The sequence below is a fragment of the Cnephaeus nilssonii genome, assembly GCF_951640355.1.
Source record: "Cnephaeus nilssonii genome assembly, chromosome: 5".
Classification (NCBI taxonomy): domain Eukaryota; kingdom Metazoa; phylum Chordata; class Mammalia; order Chiroptera; family Vespertilionidae; genus Cnephaeus; species Cnephaeus nilssonii.
In genome coordinates, this window is record NC_137076.1 from 5,939,001 (window position 1) to 5,960,481 (window position 21,481).

Here is a 21,481-nt window from a genome sequence, read left to right on the forward strand (position 1 = left end):
CACCTGGTGCAGGGCCTGGGGACGGGGAGTGCCTGGTGCAGGGCCTAGGGATGGGGAGTGCCTGGTGCAGGGGCCTGGGGACGGGGAGCACCTGGTGCAGGGGCGTGGGGACGGGGAACACCTGGTGCAGGGCCTGAGGACGGGGAGCGCCTGGTGCAGGGCCTAGGGATGGGGAGTGCCTGGTGCAGGGCCTGGGGACGGGGAGCACCTGGTGCAGGGGCCTGGGGACGGGGAACACCTGGTGCAGGGGCCTGGGGACGGGGAACACCTGGTGCAGGGCCTGGGGACAGGGAACACCTGGTGCAGGGGCCTGGGGACGGGGAGCGCCTGGTGCAGGGCCTGGGGACGGGGAACACCTGGTGCAGGGGCTTCGGGACGGGGAGCGCCTGGTGCAGGGGCCTGGGGACGGGGAGCGCCTGGTGCAGGGCCTGGGGACGGGGAACACCTGGTGCAGGGGCTTCGGGACGGGGAACACCTGGTGCAGGGGCCTGGGGACGGGGAACACCTGGTGCAGGGGCCTGGGGATGGGGAGCACCTGGTGCAGGGCCTGGGGACGGGGAGCACCTGGTGCAGGGCCTGGGGACGGGGAGTGCCTGGTGCAGGGCCTAGGGATGGGGAGTGCCTGGTGCAGGGGCCTGGGGACAGGGAGTGCCTGGTGCAGGGCCTAGGGATGGGGAGTGCCTGGTGCAGGGGCCTGGGGACGGGGAGCACCTGGTGCAGGGCCTGGGGACGGGGAGTGCCTGGTGCAGGGCCTAGGGATGGGGAGTGCCTGGTGCAGGGGCCTGGGGACGGGGAGCACCTGGTGCAGGGGCGTGGGGACGGGGAACACCTGGTGCAGGGCCTGAGGACGGGGAGCGCCTGGTGCAGGGCCTAGGGATGGGGAGTGCCTGGTGCAGGGCCTGGGGACGGGGAGCACCTGGTGCAGGGGCCTGGGGACGGGGAGCGCCTGGTGCAGGGCCTGGGGACGGGGAACACCTGGTGCAGGGGCTTCGGGACGGGGAACACCTGGTGCAGGGGCCTGGGGACGGGGAACACCTGGTGCAGGGGCCTGGGGATGGGGAGCACCTGGTGCAGGGCCTGGGGACGGGGAGCACCTGGTGCAGGGCCTGGGGACGGGGAGTGCCTGGTGCAGGGCCTAGGGATGGGGAGTGCCTGGTGCAGGGGCCTGGGGACAGGGAGTGCCTGGTGCAGGGCCTAGGGATGGGGAGTGCCTGGTGCAGGGGCCTGGGGACGGGGAGCACCTGGTGCAGGGCCTGGGGACGGGGAGTGCCTGGTGCAGGGCCTAGGGATGGGGAGTGCCTGGTGCAGGGGCCTGGGGACGGGGAGCACCTGGTGCAGGGGCGTGGGGACGGGGAACACCTGGTGCAGGGCCTGAGGACGGGGAGCGCCTGGTGCAGGGCCTAGGGATGGGGAGTGCCTGGTGCAGGGCCTGGGGACGGGGAGCACCTGGTGCAGGGGCCTGGGGACGGGGAACACCTGGTGCAGGGGCCTGGGGACGGGGAACACCTGGTGCAGGGGCCTGGGGACGGGGAGCACCTGGTGCAGGGGCCTGGGGACGGGGAGTGCCTGGTGCAGGGCCTAGGGATGGGGAGTGCCTGGTGCAGGGGCCTGGGGACGGGGAGCACCTGGTGCAGGGGCGTGGGGACAGGGAACACCTGGTGCAGGGCCTGGGGACGGGGAACGCCTGGTGCCGGGGCCTGGGGACGGGGAGCACCTGGTGCAGGGGCCTGGGGACGGGGAGCACCTGGTGCAGGGGCCTGGGGACGGGGAACACCTGGTGCAGGGGCCTGGGGACGGGGAGCACCTGGTGCAGGGGCCTGGGGACGGGGAGCACCTGGTGCAGGGGCCTGGGGACGGGGAACACCTGGTGCAGGGGCCTGGGGACGGGGAACACCTGGTGCAGGGGCTGGGGACGGGGAGCACCTGGTACAGGGCCTGGGGACGGGGAACACCTGGTGCAGGGCCTGGGGACGGGGAACACCTGGTGCAGGGGCCTGGGGACGGGGAGCCTGGTGCAGGGGCCTGGGGACGGGGAGCACCTGGTGCAGGGGCTGGGACGGGGAGCACCTGGTGCAGGGGCCTGGGGACGGGGAGCCTGGTGCAGGGGCCTGGGGACGGGGAACACCTGGTGCAGGGGCCTGGGGACGGGGAGCACCTGGTGCAGGGGCTGGGACGGGGAGCACCTGGTGCAGGGGCCTGGGGACGGGGAGCCTGGTGCAGGGGCCTGGGGACGGGGAACACCTGGTGCAGGGGCCTGGGGACGGGGAGCCTGGTGCAGGGGCCTGGGGACGGGGAGCACCTGGTGCAGGGCCTGGGGACGGGGAGCACCTGGTGCAGGGGCCTGGGGACGGGGAGCACCTGGTGCAGGGGCTGGGGACGGGGAACACCTGGTGCAGGGCCTGGGGACGGGGAGCACCTGGTGCAGGGGCCTGGGGACGGGGAGCACCTGGTGCAGGGCCTGGGGACGGGGAGCACCTGGTGCAGGGGCCTGGGGACGGGGAAGCCTGGTGCAGGGCCTGGGGACGGGGAACAGTGTATGTGGAAATCCTTGAGGACAGAGGCTACTAAGCGGCTGGCACAGAGGCTGGGACAGAGGAGACGGGCATGGAGGAGGCGTGAAGAAGCGGGTGGTGCTGGGCACGGACAGCGAAGACTGCGAGGGTGGGCCTGGGGCAGGTCTGCTCCTCTGCCGTCACCCGCCACAGAAGAGCTGGCTGGCGGCTGCAGACAAGCTGCTCAGTGCAGACACTGAACACCGGGGGGTCAGGCGCCTGATTCCCTTATCTCAGTGCACCTCTCTCCAGATCAAAATATTCCAAAATCAATCCTCCTGTGAATCGATGACGTGTTGTTTGGGAAAACAACGGTCCCGTTTCTTTAGAACAAAAGGAAGGGGCTTACCCAGGCCCTTCATGGCCTTCCGGAGGGTTTCCGCATCCGCCCGCTCGTCAAACCCGGGGAAGTCGGTCACGGTGCCTCTGAGAGCCTGAGGCGGGAACAGGGGCGTTATTCACAGTGTGAGTAACTCTACACAAAGCAAGCACAGGAACAGTCATCCTATTTGAAATGGGCGGATCAGCAGGACAATTCAGGGTCTGCAGCCGGAGGCCGGCTCCGGAGGCCTCTTCCCTGGGGTGTGGCCCCGTGAGGACCCCCCCACTCCCACCTCCTTACTCGCCTCCTCCCAGGTCCCCTTCGCAGGAAGCCTCTGGCCCCTGATCCAGGAGCCGGCGGAACCCACATTCTAGATGGAACCCCTAACCCACATGCTCTATGCTCTCATTACAGGACTTTGCATCTAGCCCTATTTCTTATTAGGGACTTTAAGGTAATCTGGCAACGCCTGGAAGTTAAGGGAAATGTGTGCGCCAGAAGAAGGCAATCTTTGAATGACAAAGGTGCATTGTGGGAGATTCTCTCTACGGTTTCCTGCTACCCATCCTTTGATCATACACACAGCACTTAAAACATCAACACATTTCATGCCTGTACATCAGCCGATCTTTAGCGGAAGAAGGCTACTAACACTGAGCCAAACATTTATCTTACGATAAAGGGAGGCTGCAGCATTTCCTTCTACCCACAAATGTCTCCAAAGTCCCTCCAAACTCCCCTTAGGGTTCCATCTGAAACTGAGGGACCCTAAGGGGAGGGGAGGACCCCCGTCGGGTTTGCAATCACACGTGTTGGGTTATGAACACAGGCAAGCCCGGTCACCCACTCCCCACCCCAGCCTCCAACCGCTGCACTGGCCAGCGACACCCTACACCAGCCAAACAACACAGATGCCGAGAGCAGCCACAGGACACAGTGCCAAGGCCAGCTGGAGGCCGCTCCTCCGGGCCGAGCTCCGCCTCCTGAAAGAGCAGCGCACGGATCCTTGACCCCCTCAGGCTGCTCCTCTGAGCCCCTTAATGGCGAGGCCTGGTCCCTCCCAGGGGCAGCAGGGACCTGCCAAGTCAGCTTAGGGAGAGCCCCGCCCTCCACATCTGTCCGGCCCTCACACCCCCCTTTGAGGAGTAAGTCGCCCCCTTTGAGGAGTAAATCGTGGGCTGTCTCCAGCAAGAACCCTCCTGGGCCAGGTTAACAAGACCCCCTGCCCTGGGTGTCCCCTCTCAGTAATCTCCGCCTGCCGACCCCTCCCCTACTGCACCCCCAGAGTCTTTGCTGTATTCAGACTCGAACCCACTCTCTCCCCACTGCAATCGTCTTGAACAGTCTCCCTCACCACCGTAACGGGGTCAGGATAACCCTCCCTCCTGTCCCTCCTCTCATTCAAGGAAAGAAAGGTTCCTCGTCCTTCCTGGCCACAGGAGTCACCCTGAGACTCTCCAGGGGACCTCAGGGCTGTGCTCCCGGGGCCCAAAGAACACAGCCGGAGGAAGGGCTGTTTCCCCGTGACTGCCAGGCTGGAGCGTAGGCTGGCAGCAGCTCCTTCCTCATCCCCGAGCTAAAGAAAGGGTGTGGCCAGCGAGGGAGGGGGAGGGGCAGCTCATTCCCCGAGTCTCATCGGGAGGCCAGGAAGCTAAGTCAAAGCTCTCCACTCCCCCCACCTCCCCGGGAAACATGCCCCCGCCAGGCTGTCTCCACCGCCCGCCTCTAGCACGGCAGATGCACGAAGAGCCACAGGTCCCCTCCCCTGGTTCCACGGCTTGAGCCACGAGAAACTGGGCGGCTGATACGGGCAACATCAGGTGGTCCTACAAGGTCACAGGGAGCACCGCTTAGGAGATAAGCTGGGAAGGCTGGGAAGACGGCCCATCCAGACTGGGAGGGAAAGTGCTGCTCTCGGGCCATGTGCAGCCGCTTAGTGGGGCTGCTCTCGGGCCACGTGCAGCCGCTTAGTGGGGCTGCTTCAAACCCTCTGCCGGCACCACCAGCATCGTCATAACAATGAGGAAACACACGCATTCTCCCAGTGTGAGGACCTGGGATCCCTTCCAGGGATTGGGCCTAAGCCGGCTGTCAGACATCCCTCTCGCAGTCCAGGGCTCTCACAGTCTGGGACCCCTCCCTCCTTACCACCCACCTGCAGCGGAGGCAGGAGAGGCTCCCACCACTGCAGCTGCACTGGCTCCTGCATTGAGCGTCTGCCCCCTGGTGGTCAGTGCGCATCATAGCGACCAGTAGCTCTGCCGTTCGGTCGATTTGCATATTAGGCTTTTATTATATAGGATATATACTTTATATCAGAGAGGAAGGGAGATAGAGAGATAGAAACATCACTGATGAGAGAGAACCATTGATCAGCTGCCTCCTGCTTCCGAGCCTGCAGCCAGGGCATGTGCCCTGACCGGGAATCGAACCCTGACCTCCTGGTTCATAGGTCGATGCTCAACCACTGAGCCACACCAGCTGAGCAACAACCATTTCTGAATGCCTCCCACATGCCGGGCACTGCACACTCACTAGGAAAACACCAGGACCTCTACAGCCAAGAGGGTATGACTGAGGAGGACACACACAGAGGGTTCTCCGGGGTGACATGAGCACTCGGGGAGGGACTGAGTGGGAAGAGCGGGAAGAAATGGGAAAAACTTCCCCAAAATGTCTTGAAAGTGGCCTGAGACGACACCAGGCAGGTTTGGGAAAGTGGAGAAGTGCAGGGAGGTGTTTCAGAAGCATGAAACCGGGAAGAATGCGGCTCTGGTGAAGGGTGAGTGTTTCAACAACCAGGGGAGGTTCCGTGGGGGCGCTGGAAGGTCAGCTCAGGAATGCTGGCTTCCTCCGTGCTCCAGGCCAGCCCTCAGGGACTCGGGAGGAGCAGCCACTCAGCACCCAGTTACCAGGGCAGCGGTGGAGACAACAAAATGGACCCTGCAAACCTGGTAAGACTGTGAAGAGCTACCAGCACAAGAAGGTGGAAGACTCCGGGTCAGGAGCCGCTGAGGCAGAAAGGAACAGACAGACAGGGTCAGGGCCTGGCCGACAGGGTCAGGGCCGGACAGACGGGGTCAGGGCTGGACAGACAGGGTCAGAGCCGGACAGACGGGGTCAGGGCTGGACAGACAGGGTCAGGGCCGGACAGACGGGGTCAGGGCCAGACTGATGGGGTCAGGGCCAGACAGACGGGGCCAGGGCCGGACAGACGGGGTCAGGGCCAGACTGATGGGGTCAGGGCCGGACAGACGGGGTCAGGGCCGGACAGACGGGGTCAGGGCCGGACAGACGGGGTCAGGGCCGGACAGACGGGGTCAGGGCCAGACTGATGGGGTCAGGGCCGGACAGACGGGGTCAGGGCCGGACAGACAGGGTCAGGGCCGGACAGACGGGGTCAGGGCCGGCAGACGGGGTCAGGGCCGGCAGACAGGGTCAGGTCAGGGCCGGACAGACAGGGTCATAACCAGACAGACGGGGTCAGGGCCAGCAGACGGGGTCAGGGCCGGACAGACAGGGTCAGGGCCGGACAGACAGGGTCAGGGGGTCAGGGCCGGACTGACGGGGTCAGGGCCGGGCAGATGGGGTCAGGGCCGGGCAGACGGGGTCAGGGCTGGACAGACAGGGTCAGGGCCGGACAGACAGGGTCAGGGCCGGGCAGATGGGGTCAGGGCCGGGCAGACGGGGTCAGGGCCGGGCAGACAGGGTCAGGGCCGGACAGACAGGGTCAGGGCCGGACAGACAGGGTCGTGGCCGGACAGACGGGGTCAGGGCCGGACAGACAGGGTCAGGGCCGGCAGAAGGAAGCAGGAGGCCGGCTCCTTGTTGGCAGGGAAGCGGGCGGCTGCTTTCCTTTCCCCACAGCAGGCCTGTGAGTGACAGCACGTGGGTGGGAACTGGAGCCGGGGAGGAGGCGGTCACCAAGGGCAGAAACAGGAGAAGGGGGGACGGAAACCAGAGCAGAGGAGAGGGGACGTCACCTGCCTCGGAAGGCCGCCAGCACCTGCACGGCTCACCAGGGCCCTGGCATGGAGGCCGGAGGGAAACGTGTTCCAGGAGGGAAGGAGGCAGGCGTGTCCAAAACAGAGGAAGAAAAGGAGGGGGGCTGGGGGAACAGGGCCTGGGTTGGGAGACTGGGTCCTGGCGGCGGGAACAATGGACTGGAGACACCGAGCAGTGAAGAGAGGGGGGGCGGGGGGGCGGATATCTCCGGGAGCCCCCATCTTACAAACGGTGGTTTATTAAAGCATGCTTTTAAGGACAGACTCGGGCCCTGGCCGGGTAGCTCAGCTGGCTGGAGCGTCGACCTGAGAAGTCAAGGTGGCAGGTTAGATCCCCCGTCAGGGCACATTCAAGAACAACCAATGAAGGCATCAGTAAGTGGAACAGATCTCTCTCTCTCTCTCTCTCTCTCTCTCTCTCTCTCCCCCCCCCCCCTCTCTCTACTGATGCATTCCTTCCTCCCTCTTATCAACAAATAAGTAAAACATTAAAAACACACTTAAAAACACTTTTCCCGTCTACGGGCTAGGGAGGAGTTACAAACAGAGCCGTTAACGCAGGGGTGAGGTGAACGACAGAGGAGACAGCAGAGATTTGCCTAAAAAGAAGAGACCTGTGACCCCTGAGATGAAGGACACCGGGGAAAGCTGGGAGAGAAGTGTCCTCAGAACCTCAGCCACTACCTCTGAAGGAGGAATGAGTAACTGCTGGCTAGAGAGCTTTCTAGAAATTGGGAAATACTTGCTACATTCCATACGGCCAGAGTCACCGTCCACGCTAGCAGAGCCCCGTAGGGACCAGACGTGAGTCACCGACGTGAGTCAGAGGCCACAGCCCTCGTGGGGACATCCTGCCCCCGCCCGCCCCGCCCACACGGAGCGGGCTGCGCTGGGCAGGGTGACTTCCCGTGACTCAGTCAGGGCTTCCCTCCGTCCTGTGCGCCCCCTCGCCCGGGGCACACATCGGGCCTCCCCCGGGAGAGCTCAATGCACCAGGTGCTGTCCCCCAGCCATGCTGTCACCTCGGTCACCACGTCCCCGGCCACAGTGCCTTCACAGGGAACTGTACACGTTCTCAGACAATACCTGGCCAAACATACAATTCACTCTAAACGCTCACCTTCAAAATTACCCGCTCCTCCAGCTCTATCATTTTGTTGGCTTTTTTGGAAAGTTCTTTGCCTTCACAGACCAGGCACGCCAAAATAAAATGGGTAAAATCAAACCAAAGAGCAAGGGAAGGGTTGCTCTTTACACAGAATTTAAAGACACAGAAAGGCTGGGTCCAAAAACCACATGCTAGTAAAGCAAAGAAAGGTCTCAGGAGTCCTAATTTATTTATCTTTTAATCAATTGCTGTGTTTGTGAAGTTTTAGAATAGTATACAGGTTTCAGGAGTAGAATTTACTCCAGGAATGGATCTATGATGTAAAAATGTTGTGACATTTCTACCACGTTAAACCTCTAAGTCACTAAGAGAAGTCATCACCGATGGCCACCTCTAACTCGCCCGCCACTGGGCAGGTCTCCCGGGCAGGAGCTGCCAGGAGGGCATGAAGGGCCGGCTGCCAGGGAACTCAGGGGCTTGCAACGCAGCCAAGCCCTTTTGGATCCAGTTCTTCCACAGGATCCAAAACAAAGACAAGACTCAAAGGAATGGGGACCTGAGTGAGACTAGCCGGAAGCAGCACAGGCCAGGGGTATCGGATAACCCTGACCTGAGACCCGAGGGGAAATCCTTCGCCACCGAGGGATCCGACTTCGGGTGCAGGGCCAGGAAAGTGCATCAGATGCGGGCATCGCCTCTGGACTGAGCCTGGTCGCAGCTTCCCCACCCACACTGCCCCTGCCCCTGCGCCAGCCCTTCGTAAATCACCACAGCTCAGAGACTGCAAACCAACCCAGGATTTCCTAATCCAACCTTCACATCATGAACTCCGAATTTCATGAAGTTTCTAGAAAAATTATGGAGCCTGATTTTGCCTTGATGACATTCCTGCTGCCCTTGAATATGTTCACTCTTTATAAACAACCTTATAAATGAAACTAAGCTCGGACGGCCCCAGTATAATATTTTAAAGTTCCATCACCTTAAAGAAAATTAAAGATAAAAGCCTTAAATTGAATGAAAATGTGTTAAATAGATCATTCATCTATGAAATACAGCCAAATCTTGATTTTTTTTTCCAAACCAAGAGTGCAGAATGTATTTAAAGTAACAGAGTATCTGTGGGAAAAGTTGGCTCTAGCTAACTAGTGAGATGGAAAACCCATGGGAGCAAATCGGGAGGTTCCAACGTTAAGTAGAAAGAGAAGACACTGGTTCGGAAGATGGTTCATAAACATGAAGAATTGCCGCTGTGCGTGCCTGAGTGCTTGAGCCTCAACCTATGAACCAGGAAGTCACGGTTCAATTCCCAGTCAGGGCACATGGCCTGGTTTCGGGCTCAATCCCTAGTGTGGGGTGTGGGGTGCAGTAGGCAACCGATCGATCGATGATTCTTTCTCACCATTGATGTTTCTATCTCTCTCTCCCTCTTCCTTCTCTCTGAATCATTTTTTAAAAAACTGCCACTGTGGAAGGCTACATATTAATTTTTCAAAAAGAGACACTGATTTTTTTAAATATATTTTTATTGATTTCAGAGAGGAAGGGAGAGGGAGAGAGAGATGGAAACATCAATGATGAGAGAGAATCATTGATTGGCTGCCTCCTGCACGCCTCACTGGGGATTGAGCCCTCAACCTGGGCATATGCCCTGACCGGGAATCGAACAGGTGACCTCTTGGTTCCTGGGTCAACACTCAACCGCTGAGCTACACCGGGCTGGGCAAGAGACACTGATTTTTAATAATATGTTTTAAATTGCTAAAATGTGCACCTGGGAGAGACTCGGGCATCTGATCGCATGAGTCTACTACAGGTGGCCACAGAGTGAGGTCTCCGGTCCCCACACCCACAGGTCAACACGAGGAACCGCCCTGGAAACGGTCTGAACCTGACCCGGAAGGAAGCCCCCTCCAGGTGCCCTGGGGCCAGAGGACACGCAGACAGGAAAGTCAGTTCCATAATGCCAGTACAGACAACCAAAGTCCATCGCAATATTACATATTTTACCTAAATGTTTTGCTTGAATGGCTCCCAAGGATAACTAATGACAAAGCCAGTGTGAATTCAACACTGTATCTTTAATAGCTGTAACTTTCATGATAACTAAAAAATGTGGCTTTGATTGGAAACAGGCCTGGTGTTATGTTGACATAGAAATCACATACATCATCTTATAATACAAACCAGCCTTCTCCCATGTTCTGTACAGATAAGGGCCCTTACACTAGTTCCATTCTTTGAAGGTATTAATGTCCGCACCGGAAAAATGTGCTCACTGATGCTCTCTTGGGTCAAGTGTCTACATAATTAAAAGGCATTGACTGAAAAACTTCAGACATCGCTGGGAAAACGTACAGGAGAGATTCAAGAAACAGCAAACGAGCAAGGATAAAGAGAATTATTCTTTGAAACTTGCTCACTCATCATTTATATCACCACACCAGCATATCAAGATAGGACAAATTATTCTCAGGAAAGTTAATTCCACATAAAAGTATCCTTTCCATGGGGAAGAACCTAAACCAAAGTTTCCACTTGAAGTAACGTTAAGAATCGGTTTATTGTAAGATTTCTTAAGTGAAAAAGAGGAAGTAAGAATGGAGTACTGTGTGAATTTAATAGTTGCCAACCCATCTTAATCCTCCCATTTTCTCTTGGAAAGGGCTAGGAAACCTTACTCAATTTTGATAAGTTAATCTGATTAATAAAAAAAAGAACTCTCAGTGAGAAAGGGCATTGTCTGAGTAGTGAAAACGCTTGTTTAAAAAAATGGCCTGGACTCTGACAAGCCATTTGGAAGGATAAGGTCTGCAAAAGTAGTTTTGGGTGGGGCTGCGAGGCAGCGATGTTTCATTCACAAAAGACGGCGTAACGTGGTCCGCGTTTAAAGACTGCTCTATACACCACACGACTTTCTTCCCTACATTTCTGCTCAATGTTAAGGAGACAACGAAAGCCGATATTAGGTCATCCAGTTCTGAAACAGACCCAAGCGAAATTCAATTCAGAACTCGTTCCGCGAGTTCATTACTTAAGCGGCTTTTCTGTTTCATGTTTTGCATGATAAAAAAAAAAAAAAAATCAGTGCCTGAGACGAACAGTTCCTTTTCGTAAAACTGGGTTGAGCAACTGGGGAAAGCCGGGCAAGCTCAGCAGGGAAAGCCGACGCCCATCCACGGCATTAAAATGCAGGAAAGTTGGCGGAAAAACACGAAGGAAGCCAGAAAAAAAAAAAAAAATGCGTTCCCCTCACATGACCGCGCTGGGCTGTTCCTGCTCCGGTTCTAATTTTAGCGACTCTTCGGATTTTGGGGAGGCCCCTTCTCCACGTTCACTCGCGACGAGGCAGAGCGCAAAGCCCGGCCACGTCACCCGGGCCGCGCCCGCGGGGCTGGGCAGGTCCGGGACCGGCGGGAGGGAGCCCCGAGGACCGGCAGGGGGCCCAGGGACGTGCACGTTCCCCGGGGCAGAGTCTCTCCACTCCCAAACTTTCTCGGCTCTCACACATTCTAGAGCTCCCTGGGCGCCGCTGACCAAGGCGCTGAACCGGGGCGCTGCGCGGGGCGCACGGCCTTACCTGCGCCATGGCGACTGCTCAGGTCCGGAGAAGAGACGAAGGGACGTGGGCCTGCAAGACAGGGGCCAGCGCTGGTTCCCGGAGGCAGACCCGCCCTCCGCGGCCGGGGATCGCCCTCCGCCCGGGGTCTGTGCCCCCCTCTCCCCCTCGGAGGGCCCCTTCCCGGGCCGGGCGCGCACTCACCAAAGAGGGACCAGGAGCAGGAGCCTCCGGGAGAGCGGCGAGTGCGGCGCGCAGCAAGGCGGTCAGGGATGCCAGCAGGGCGCTCGGACCGCTGCTCCAGCTCCAGGCAACGGAAACACCCCGACCGGCCCGCCCCCCCGCCGGGCCCGCCCCCCCGCCGGGCCCGCCCCGCCCCCGGCCTCCGTGCGCCTGCGTGGGGCGCGGCCAGGCAGCGGGTGGGGCTGGGGCTGCGGCAGCGGCTGCGGTGGGACCCAGACGGGGCGCCGCTCCCGAGGGCGGGGCGGGCGTGGGGAGCTGTCCCGGACTCCCTGGCCTCTGCGGCCGCGGAAACGGGGGTCCCAGCAGCTGCTCGGGCAGCGCGGCGCGTGGGTGTCCTTTTGCAGGGCCAGCCAGTCACTGCGCCAAGGACATCTTTGACCTTGGGATAGAAAAAGCGTGAAGCTTTGAGGGCCGTTTCCCAACTTGTTTTTAAGTTATGAGCCTTTTTTTTTTTCCTTCTTTTTCTCTTTAAGTGCCAGTAGCCCTCTCTTAAATGTAGAGCCTCCGTGTCTTAGGAGGGAAATTTCAAAACCTCTGCGGGGCCAGCTTCCTTTTCAGAACCAGCCGAAAACTGTAGTATCACTTAAACTTGATGGATGTCCCCTGTGAACTCATGCAACGTGAGCCCAGATGAGAGAGAGACGGCGGGGTGGAGTAGGAGGCCGGCGTAGACAGAGAGCTGGAGAGGGCGCCTCCTCGGACTCCGGGGCCGGGGAGGCACAGGGTGTGGCCACGGGCCCAGGACTCGCCTGCGAGGCCACTCCGGGAGGGGGCCTGGACAAGGGCCACGCCTGCGGGTCAGAGACAAGAATCTGCTCGATTTCCGGAAGGGGTTTGTCATCGTGAAGGGAGAACTGGTGTGGCCCTTGGCCTGCAAGTTCTCGTTTGCTTGCGCGCGTGAGCACGGGCTCCACGAGGCCGGACCCAGGAGCTGCGGGGAGGGCGGCGGAGCGGGGCGGCGTGGGGGCTGCTGCACGCGCACCCCGCCCCGGTCGCCTCCCCAGTTCCCGCCCAGCCTCTTCTCACCCGCCGGCCTCCACCTCCTGCTGCCTGGCCTCTAAGTCCCAGCCCCGTCCCCGCGGCCCCGGGAGGTCGCGGCATCCCACCTGCTCTTCAGATGTAAGTGGTTATAGAGCCCTTTGGGGAGATGGATCCAGATTTGGTTCAGAACCGCATCCTGCGCCAACAGGGCTGAACCACGAGGAGGCGACTTACCCTCCCGATCCGGGGACCCCAGTGCTCACCGGAAACTAAAAGCAGGCTCCTCGGAGTTTTAGCTTTAGATGTCCTTCCCCTGTTTCTATTCAAAACAATATTTGTATTTATCCAGTGAAACATAAGTCACCTTCCCAGCAGGCGGCTGGACTGTGGGTCTTGGGTAAACAATTAGTGAGAAAGATTCTCAGGGGGCTCTTCAGGGTGGAATGTTTTGCGCCTGATGAAGATTCTGGGGCTGTGAGCGGAAGGAAGGAGCCACAGAAGTCCTCAGCCCTGCACAGGACGGGTGGGTCTGGCCTGTTGCTGCCGCCCCTGCCCGCCCCTGCCGGCCCCTCCCGCCCCTGCCCCGCCTGGCCCTGAGGCCAAGTCGCTGCTCCCTGTGTGTTTTTTTTTAAAATATATTTTATTAATTTTTTACAGAGAGGAAGGGGGAGGGATAGAGAGTTAGAAACATCGATGAGAGAGAAACATCGATCAGCTGCCTCCTGCACACCCCCTACTGGGTATGTGCCTACAACCAAGGTACATGCCCTTGACGGGAATCGAACCTGGGACCCTTCAGTCTGCAGGCCAATGCTCTATCCACTGAGCCAAACCAGTTAGGGCCTGAGTGTTTTAAGTGGAAGATCGACGGGTGAACGCACCCACTGTGGTTGGTGTGCGGTTTTTGTCTTGAACAATGGCTGCTATTAACTGCAAACCACTGATACTCAGGATGACGAGGAAGATACGCGAACGAGTCCAAAGGAAGCCTTGTAGGAGGCATGGCAGCAGAGGGACAGACATGTGTGCTCAGACAGGGCCTCGTTCCGGAGAGGACTCGTTCTGGGGGAATAAAGTTTGTTTTATGGTCTGGCCAGCATGCGGCCTGGACAGCGCTCTGATTCCCCTGCTTCGGGTGGTGGTGGGGACTAGATGAGCTCACTTGTTTAATGCCTAGAAATAACAGGAAGGCTGGTTTCCATTTCTCATCCCGCTTTCTCGTCCAAAAACTCTCACCACCAAACCCCACCCTCATTTCCATGCTGAGAACTCGGCCCCACCCATCCCGCTCAAACACCAAAAAGCAGGCTCGGTGACCCCACGGGCCATGCCGCAGGCCAGCTTCCCAGCCCTGCCTCCCAGCCCACTCCCACCAGGCCGGTAAGGTCCTCTGAGCACTGCTTCTTTCCCTGGCACTGCTTCAGTCACTCAGCAGCTTTACTGTGTCAGACCTTGTGACAGGCGCTGAGGTTACAAAAAAAAAAGATTCACAGACTCTGTCCAGGAGGGCACCCAGCCTGCAGACTCAGTGGGTGACAGCGGAATCATGGGAATTTATGTAAGGACTAGAGGCCCGATGCACGAAATTCATGCACTGGGGGGTGGGGTCCCCTCAGCCCGGCCTGCACCCTCTCGGGACCAGCCTCCTTCATGCCACGCAGAGCCATGGGACCTGCAGGCCTTACTGTGTGGAGTAGCCACTGGGCTCCACCCCGCTGTGCGTGCAGCCATCTTGTGGCGGCCATCTTGTGACAATGTGAGGGCCTGACACCACCTAGGTTATTATTAGTAAAGATACCTCATTAATTAAACAGATTTAAAATAAATAAATAAAATGTTTCAGACACAGAATAGTATTACCATTATTACTCCTTATGTATCTTAGTTATTTATGTATCTAATAAAGAGCAATATATACAGCATTGCTTGGTATGTTTCAAATTTCATATAATTAGTGATGTACTATTTAGACTCTAGCAATTCTTTCACTCTACATTGTGTTTTGGTGTTATATTAATGAAGATATTAAGATCACTAACACATTTGACTACATTAAAATTAAAAAGTAATGATGATAAAATATTATATAAATGAAGCTAAAATACAAGCTGCTGACTGTAATTCATCTTTTTTTTCATTGATTTTAGAGAAAGAGTAAGGGGAAGAGAGAGAGAGAGATACATCGATGTGAGGGAAACATCAATCAGCTGCCTCCTGTACAACCCCCAATCGGGATTGAACCCACAACCTAGGTATGTGCCCTGACCGGGAATTGAACCTGTGACCCTTTGCTACACAGATGACACCCCAACCAACTGAGCCACACTGGCCAGGGCTGTAATTACTTCTTTTAAAAATATACTAGAAGCCTGATGCACGACATTCATGTACTGGGAAGGGGAGGTCCCTCAGCCCAGCCTGTGCCCTCTCGCAGTCCGGGACCCCTCGGGGGATGTCTGCCTGCCAGCTTAGGCCCGCCATTCAGTCAATTTGCATATTAGGGTTTTACTATATAGGACTAGAGGCCTGATGCACGAAATTTGTGCAGGGGGCGGGAGATGGGGGGTCTCTCAGCCCAGCCTGTGCCCTCTCACAATCTGGGACCTCTTGGAGGATGTCTGACTGCTGGTTTAGCCTAAACTGGCAGTCAGACATCCCTCTCGCAATCTGGGATCCCTCGCTCCTTACTGCCCGCCTGCTCACTCCTTACCACTTGGCTCGCTGCTCCTTAGCTCTGCTGCAGAGGTGGGAGAGGCTCCATCCACCACTGCTGCCCTCACAAGCCGTGAGCCCGGCTTCTGGCTGAGCAGCACTCCTGCTGTGGGAGCTCACTGACCACCAGAGGGCAGCTCCTGCATTGAGCGTCTGCCCCCTGGTGGTCAGTGTGCATCATAGCAACTGGTCATTCTGGTTGTTCTGCCATAACAGTCACTGGGCTTTTATATATATAGGTTATTCTTTCAAAGATGTTCTTGCTCACAATTTTAAAAGTCAAGTTTTTCTAATATGTTTTCAATTTTAAAAGTCTCTTGCCTTACTTGGTTCCACTATTAATTTCCATTCTCCATGTAGATTTTTCTCAACTTTTTCAAAAATATTTTTTTTATTGATTTTAAAGAGGAAGGGAGGGAGAGAGAGAGAGAGAGAGAGAGAGAGAGAGAGAGATAAAAACATCAATGATGAGAGGGAATCATTGATTGGCTGCCTCTTGCACGCCCCACACTGGGGATCCAGCCTGAAATCCGGACATGTGCCCTGACCAGGAATCGAACTGTGACCTCCTGGTTCACAGGTCAACACTCAACTACTGAACCCCACTGGCTGGGCGACTTTCTCAACTTTTTAAACTTTTTTTTTTTTTTTCTGGAATTGGCGTCTATGTTTTCAAATATCATCCTCTTTTTTTTTTTTTTTTTCCTCCTTAGGATAGCACCTATTAACTCCATACCGTGGGAGAAATGACCCGTGATAACAGCCTGTGAGCTTTCTTCACAGGCTCCCTCTCCCCATGTCAGCTGCTCTCATTTCTGTGTGGAGCAATGCTCAGTGCTCACATGATGAGCACGTGGACAGTCAGTCACTCACGAAGGGCCATGTGGGTTTACTGTGCTCTGACCTCACTTTCCTCTAGGGCTTGGTTCTCCCTGTCATCCCACTACCCTCACTGCTTTCACCGACTGTGTGCCTACAACTATTTATCTTGAAACTCTCCCCAAAAACTCACCAGGAAACACACACACACACACACACATACACACACACACGCATAGACATGTGTGTGTGTGTGTGTGTGTGTGTGTGTGTGTGTGTGTGTGTGTTTTCCCCTGGACGAGTTTTCCGGGCCTCCCTTCTGGCGCACTCTCTCTCCCTGTCTGGTCCAGTTGTCCTATATCTGTGGCCAGCTCTCCGCGTGGGAGTCCCCTCACGGCTATCCTGGACACAGGGCGACCAGTTCATCCCATTTGCCAGGGGTGGGCCCAGTTTCAACGCTGAAAGCCCCACCTCGGGCCCTGCAGGCCCAGGCGGACAGGAATGACTGGTCCACCTACCTGGACGCCCCTTTGCCTCATTCCTGATTTAGGTCTTATTTTCTGGGTTCTCTTTTTTCTTGGTTTATTTCCTCATTTTGTGAATCCCATTCTCCAGTATTTTTCCAAAAAGGAGGTAAAGGCATTTGTAATTGTGTATCGGAAGTGTCTTTGATTGGCTTTCACACTTGTCAGAAAATGTGACAAAGACGGAGATCAAGGTCTGATGTCATTTCCCATCTGAACTTCTAAGGGACTGCGGCCTCGAGCTTCCTGTGGGCTGCAGGGTGAGAAGCCTGGTGCCTTTGGCCTGGAGCTCGGTCGCTGACCTCTGGGAGTGCGGGACCTTCATGCCCGAGGCTCTGACACTCCACACGCATGCCCTGGGGCGGGTTTCTCTCTCTGCAGGCGTGTGCAGGGTGCTGAGCTCTCAATGATAAACGCACTCCTTCCGCTCAGGGAAACCGTTCTTCAGAAACACGGTGCCTCTCTGCTTGCATCCCCTGGTGCTGCAGCTCTGTTGATCAGGGTGTTGGGCCTCCTGCACGCTAACATGGTCCTTTATTTTTGATTGACTTTCTGGGAGATTTCCTGAAATACCTCCCAACTTGCTTGGGAAGCTTTCTATTGCTTGTAACTGGCTCCCTGGATGTTCCGTTCTGTAGCTGCTCTCATCCTTTCCCAGCTGGGTCTGCTGGCCGCGGGAGCACACTGGCCAGAGGGTGGGCTTGTCGGTGAGTCTCCTTCTGCTCCATGGTCCTTTCTAGGCGCCCACTGTTGGCTAGATTTGCCTCTATCTGTCCTGGCACCGACTCTCCTTAACTGGCCGGTAGCCCTTGGCTCATATTTTTAAAACAAAGCAATTTAAAAAGTGGCTGGAACAGATGGGTACACGGCCCTGTAGGGCAGCGGTTTCCGACTCATGTCACTCATAAACTAATTGCCAAGCTCCTGCTGCCCTCGGGCGATCTGGCTGGGTCCTTTCACTGTTTCTGGTTTCTTGGCTTCTGCTTTTAGCCAGCTCCCCACAGAGGAGGCCTCAGCCACACTGGCCTGGAAGCCAACGTTTGGCTGCGACGCCTCTCCTTATAGGCCTGCAGCTAGTGCACCAGCTGCTCCTGCTCTGATATTTCTCAATATCCCAGAGACTGTGGCTCGGCCCGGCCCTGCCGCAGCCCCCGGGCCCCTGTGGGCTCCGCTCTGAAGTCGGTTTGCCTGCCAGTCATCTGCCTCCCAGTTTCCAACGTTCCGGGGCCGCCACAGCCTCCGCTCATGAGTGTTCCATTGTTTCCCCTGGAAACCCCTGTGCCGTCACTTGCCTGTGCTTTGGGAGGAGGGTGAGCCTGCATGTTTCTCTGCCCTATGAACAGAAGCGTGGACTCGCCTGTGTGTGCTCCCTGTGGCCTGGAGACAGCCGAGGGGCGGACTGCCCCTGGTGTGGCTGTCGGGCCTGGCACGCTGCCTGGCACACGGGGCTAATGCGTAAGCGAGGGTTTGGAATGGATGCTCACTCGTAGGCAGTCGTTTTGTGAAACACGTCAGTGTTTTGCTCTGTTTCCCTCCAGTGTTTCTCTCTCCCCTCCTCGGCGAGGCTAATCCGCAACCACCGCTTCAGGGGCGCGTGGACAGCAGGAAGCAATCTATGCCGGATTTTGTTTCAGAATCTTAGTTCTTTAGTAAAATTGAAAGGGCTGTGGCCTAAGCGAATATCGGGGCAGAAGCTTGTGCGAGCACTGACGCCGACATCTGCTCTCCCTGCACCCGGACGGCCGACCCTGAGGAGTTAGAGCTCCGCTCACGGAGGCAGCAGCGTCTCCTAGAAGAACAGAGCGTGTGGCCCGGCCCCTGGGACCATTTCACCCAGCGGGGGGGGGGGAGGGGGGGAGAGGGGGGACGGCTGGGAAGCAGCTGAAAGCCTCCTTTGCATTCAAAGAATGAGGACGTGGTAAGCGGAGAGACCGGTGCGTCTAACGCGGCCCTGCGGTAAGAATGAAGGTCAGGAGATGCCAGACTGGGGCCCTGGTGGAGAGAGCATGAAGCCCGTCAGCGGGTGCATCACAGACAGGGGACACGGAGCGTTAGATCCCTCCCCAGCCTGACGCTTTGCACCACGCAAGCCCCTCGTTACTTAAACACAACTCTCAGGAGATCCCCAAACTGGCTGAGCTTAAGTTTCTGCCACTTAAGTAAAGGGGAGCTGAAGATTGAAATTAAGGTGAGTTATAAAAAAATAAAATTAGCCGGGCTGGTTGGCTCAGTGCTTGCACATCAACCTATGAACCAGGAGGTCACGGTTTGATTCCCGGTCAGGGCACATGCCCAGGTTGCGGACTTGATCCCCAGTGTGGGGCGTGCAGGAGGCAGCCCATCAATGATTCTCTCTCATCATTGTTTCTCTCTCTTCCCTCTCCCTTCCTCTCTGAAGTCAATAAAATATATTGTAAAAAAATAAATAAAGTTACATTTCCCCAATGCCTCTGTTGGCTGGTGGAAAATCATATAAGTTGCATGAGCAGCATTGATGTTAAATCTTATAAAAGCTTCCTAAGCTTTTACACACAGATGCCCCTGTGCTCACGGTGCTGGAGCATGGAAAGGGCGGTGAGGCAGCAGGTGGACTTGTGGTCGAACGGCATTATTTGCTCATCTCAACCGAGCAAACGAGGGAAAGGAGAAACACCTGTCAGGGGCGCGCGGCAGGCCCTGTCTCCGCGGTGGCGAAGGCCAGCTCGCACTACGGACTGGAGAAGCTGGATGAAGTGCACAGAACAGCGTGGGGCTGGAGGCGCCCGGCTGCTGGGAGGGGATTGAGCAACAGGGCCTGGGAGGGAGCACGGGGGGAGTGGGCGCTCTGCAGGGACTTGGCGCTGGCCCTCCCAGTCCTGGGCGGGAGCCCGGAATCCAGGCCGCAGATCTGGGCAGGAGGTCACCAGGGACAGAGGCAGCAGAATTCGGGGCAGTTTGGGGAGCTGGGGAGGAAAAGGGAATCTGTGAGGCTGGGACGCCAGGGAGAGGGGGGTGGAAATCGGCGGCGTCTGCCACTGAACCCGTTCTCCCCGGTCCCCAGGCTGCCTGCTGGGGAGCAGGGTGTTAGGAGGCCGAGGTGGGGAGGGGGTGTCTGCACGGGGGAGCTGGGCATTTGCCGGCTCAGAGCTCACCTGGAGGGGGGGCGCAGGCCGACCTGGGAGGCTGCCGCAGCCAGGTCAGGTCAGGCTGCTCTGACAAACAGCCCGCAGTCGGAGGCTAGGAAGTCCAAGGTTAGCGTGAGGCTCGGGGCCTGGGAGGGCGGCTTCCTGGTCATGGATGGCCGTGTCCTTGCTGTGTCCCCCCCCCCCGCCCCCCAATGGAAGGGGAAGGGAGCTCCGGGGCCTCTGTTATCAGGGCGCTGATCCCACCCACGAGGGCTCCCCCTGCTGACCTCAGCGCCTCCCAGAGGCCCCACCTCTGCATACATCACGCCAGAGGTCAGGGTTTCAAAGTATGAATTTGGGGGGAACATAAACATCTAGTCTGAACAGAAGGTGTTGTAGTGTACCCTCGAATCACACAAGGACGCCTCAAGAAGTTGAATTAAGGAGCCACATTTATTTCATAAGCTGGTGACTACGAGGGGGCAAATGCTCTCCAAATCTCGTAGTGACCCTTTGGCCGAAACATCAGACTTATATAGGCAAATATCACAAAGGTTTCGATTACATCTCAAGGTTTGGAATGAGGAACCTGGTTTGCAAAATGCAGTTACAGAAGCTAAATTGAGCAAGTTAGTTATCTACAAAGATTAATTATAGTTTCGGGTCTTGGGACCACTGAGTCAACGGAAACACATTATCTGGAGCCACTGAGGCAATTCAGAGTAATTGTGCTGTCCTGGTCTCCAGGTGCAGAGGAATGTGTTTCGAAGGACCAGTAAGATCACAATCAATGGGATATTCAAACCACAATCAATGAGGTATTCAATCGAATGGGATAACTTACCTAAGTTCAGAAAATCAAAATAACTTTTCAATTATTTTAGCAAGCAAATAAGTACAGAAGCCAAATCAGCAGGGTTAAAATATGAAACAGCAATTTTTACCCAAGCGTGGTTGCTACCATGCTTCAAAGGCTCCTCCCTCGGAGCGGGGAGGCTCAGATGGAAACGCCTCATGAAGATTGCAGTGCACCGTGGACCTTCGGAAGGCAGGACCCTGAGCACAATGACAAGGCCAGTGTTGCTGGGACTTGGGGAGGGAGGGCGAGCAGGAGCATGGGGTGTGGTGTTTCTTCAAGATGCTACCACGGTGGGTCATGGTGTCACACATCCGAATGCGCAACCCAGAGGGAGCCCTGATGTGAATGGGGACTGTGGGGGATGACGTGTCAACGTGCAGTCACTCTTGGTTAAAAAGAAAAAGTAGCGCCCTGACCAGTTTGGCTCAGTGGATAGAGTGAAGGGTCCCAGGTTTGATTCAGGTCAAGAGCATGTACCTTGGTTGGGGGCACCTCCCCAGTGGGGAGTGTACAGGAGGCAGCTGATTGATGTTTCTCTCTCAGCGATGTTTCTAACTCTCTACCCCTCTCCCTTCTTCTCTTTAAAAAATCAACAAAATATATTTTTTAAAAAAAGAAAGAAAGAAAAAGGACCCCTCTGGTGGGGTGTTGAGGAGGGAGGCTGTGCATGGGCGGGCAGGGGACACGCGGAAAC

At 57.0% G+C, this 21,481-nt stretch overlaps 1 protein-coding gene across 1 annotated transcript in view; it reads right to left on the bottom strand.

Annotated features, from left to right (window-relative positions):
* Positions 1-11,899, bottom strand: part of ANXA5 (annexin A5) — a 31,190-nt gene extending 19,291 nt beyond the window's left edge. Inside the window, exons 1-3 of the mRNA XM_079771581.1 lie at positions 11,750-11,899; positions 11,567-11,617; positions 2,902-2,986 (exon numbers count right to left, since the gene is read on the bottom strand). Coding sequence (XP_079627707.1) covers positions 2,902-2,986; positions 11,567-11,575 — 94 coding nt within the window. The 5' untranslated portion in view covers positions 11,576-11,617; positions 11,750-11,899. The remainder of the gene's footprint in view (positions 1-2,901; positions 2,987-11,566; positions 11,618-11,749) is intronic.
* Between the last annotated feature and the right edge of the window lie 9,582 nt (positions 11,900-21,481).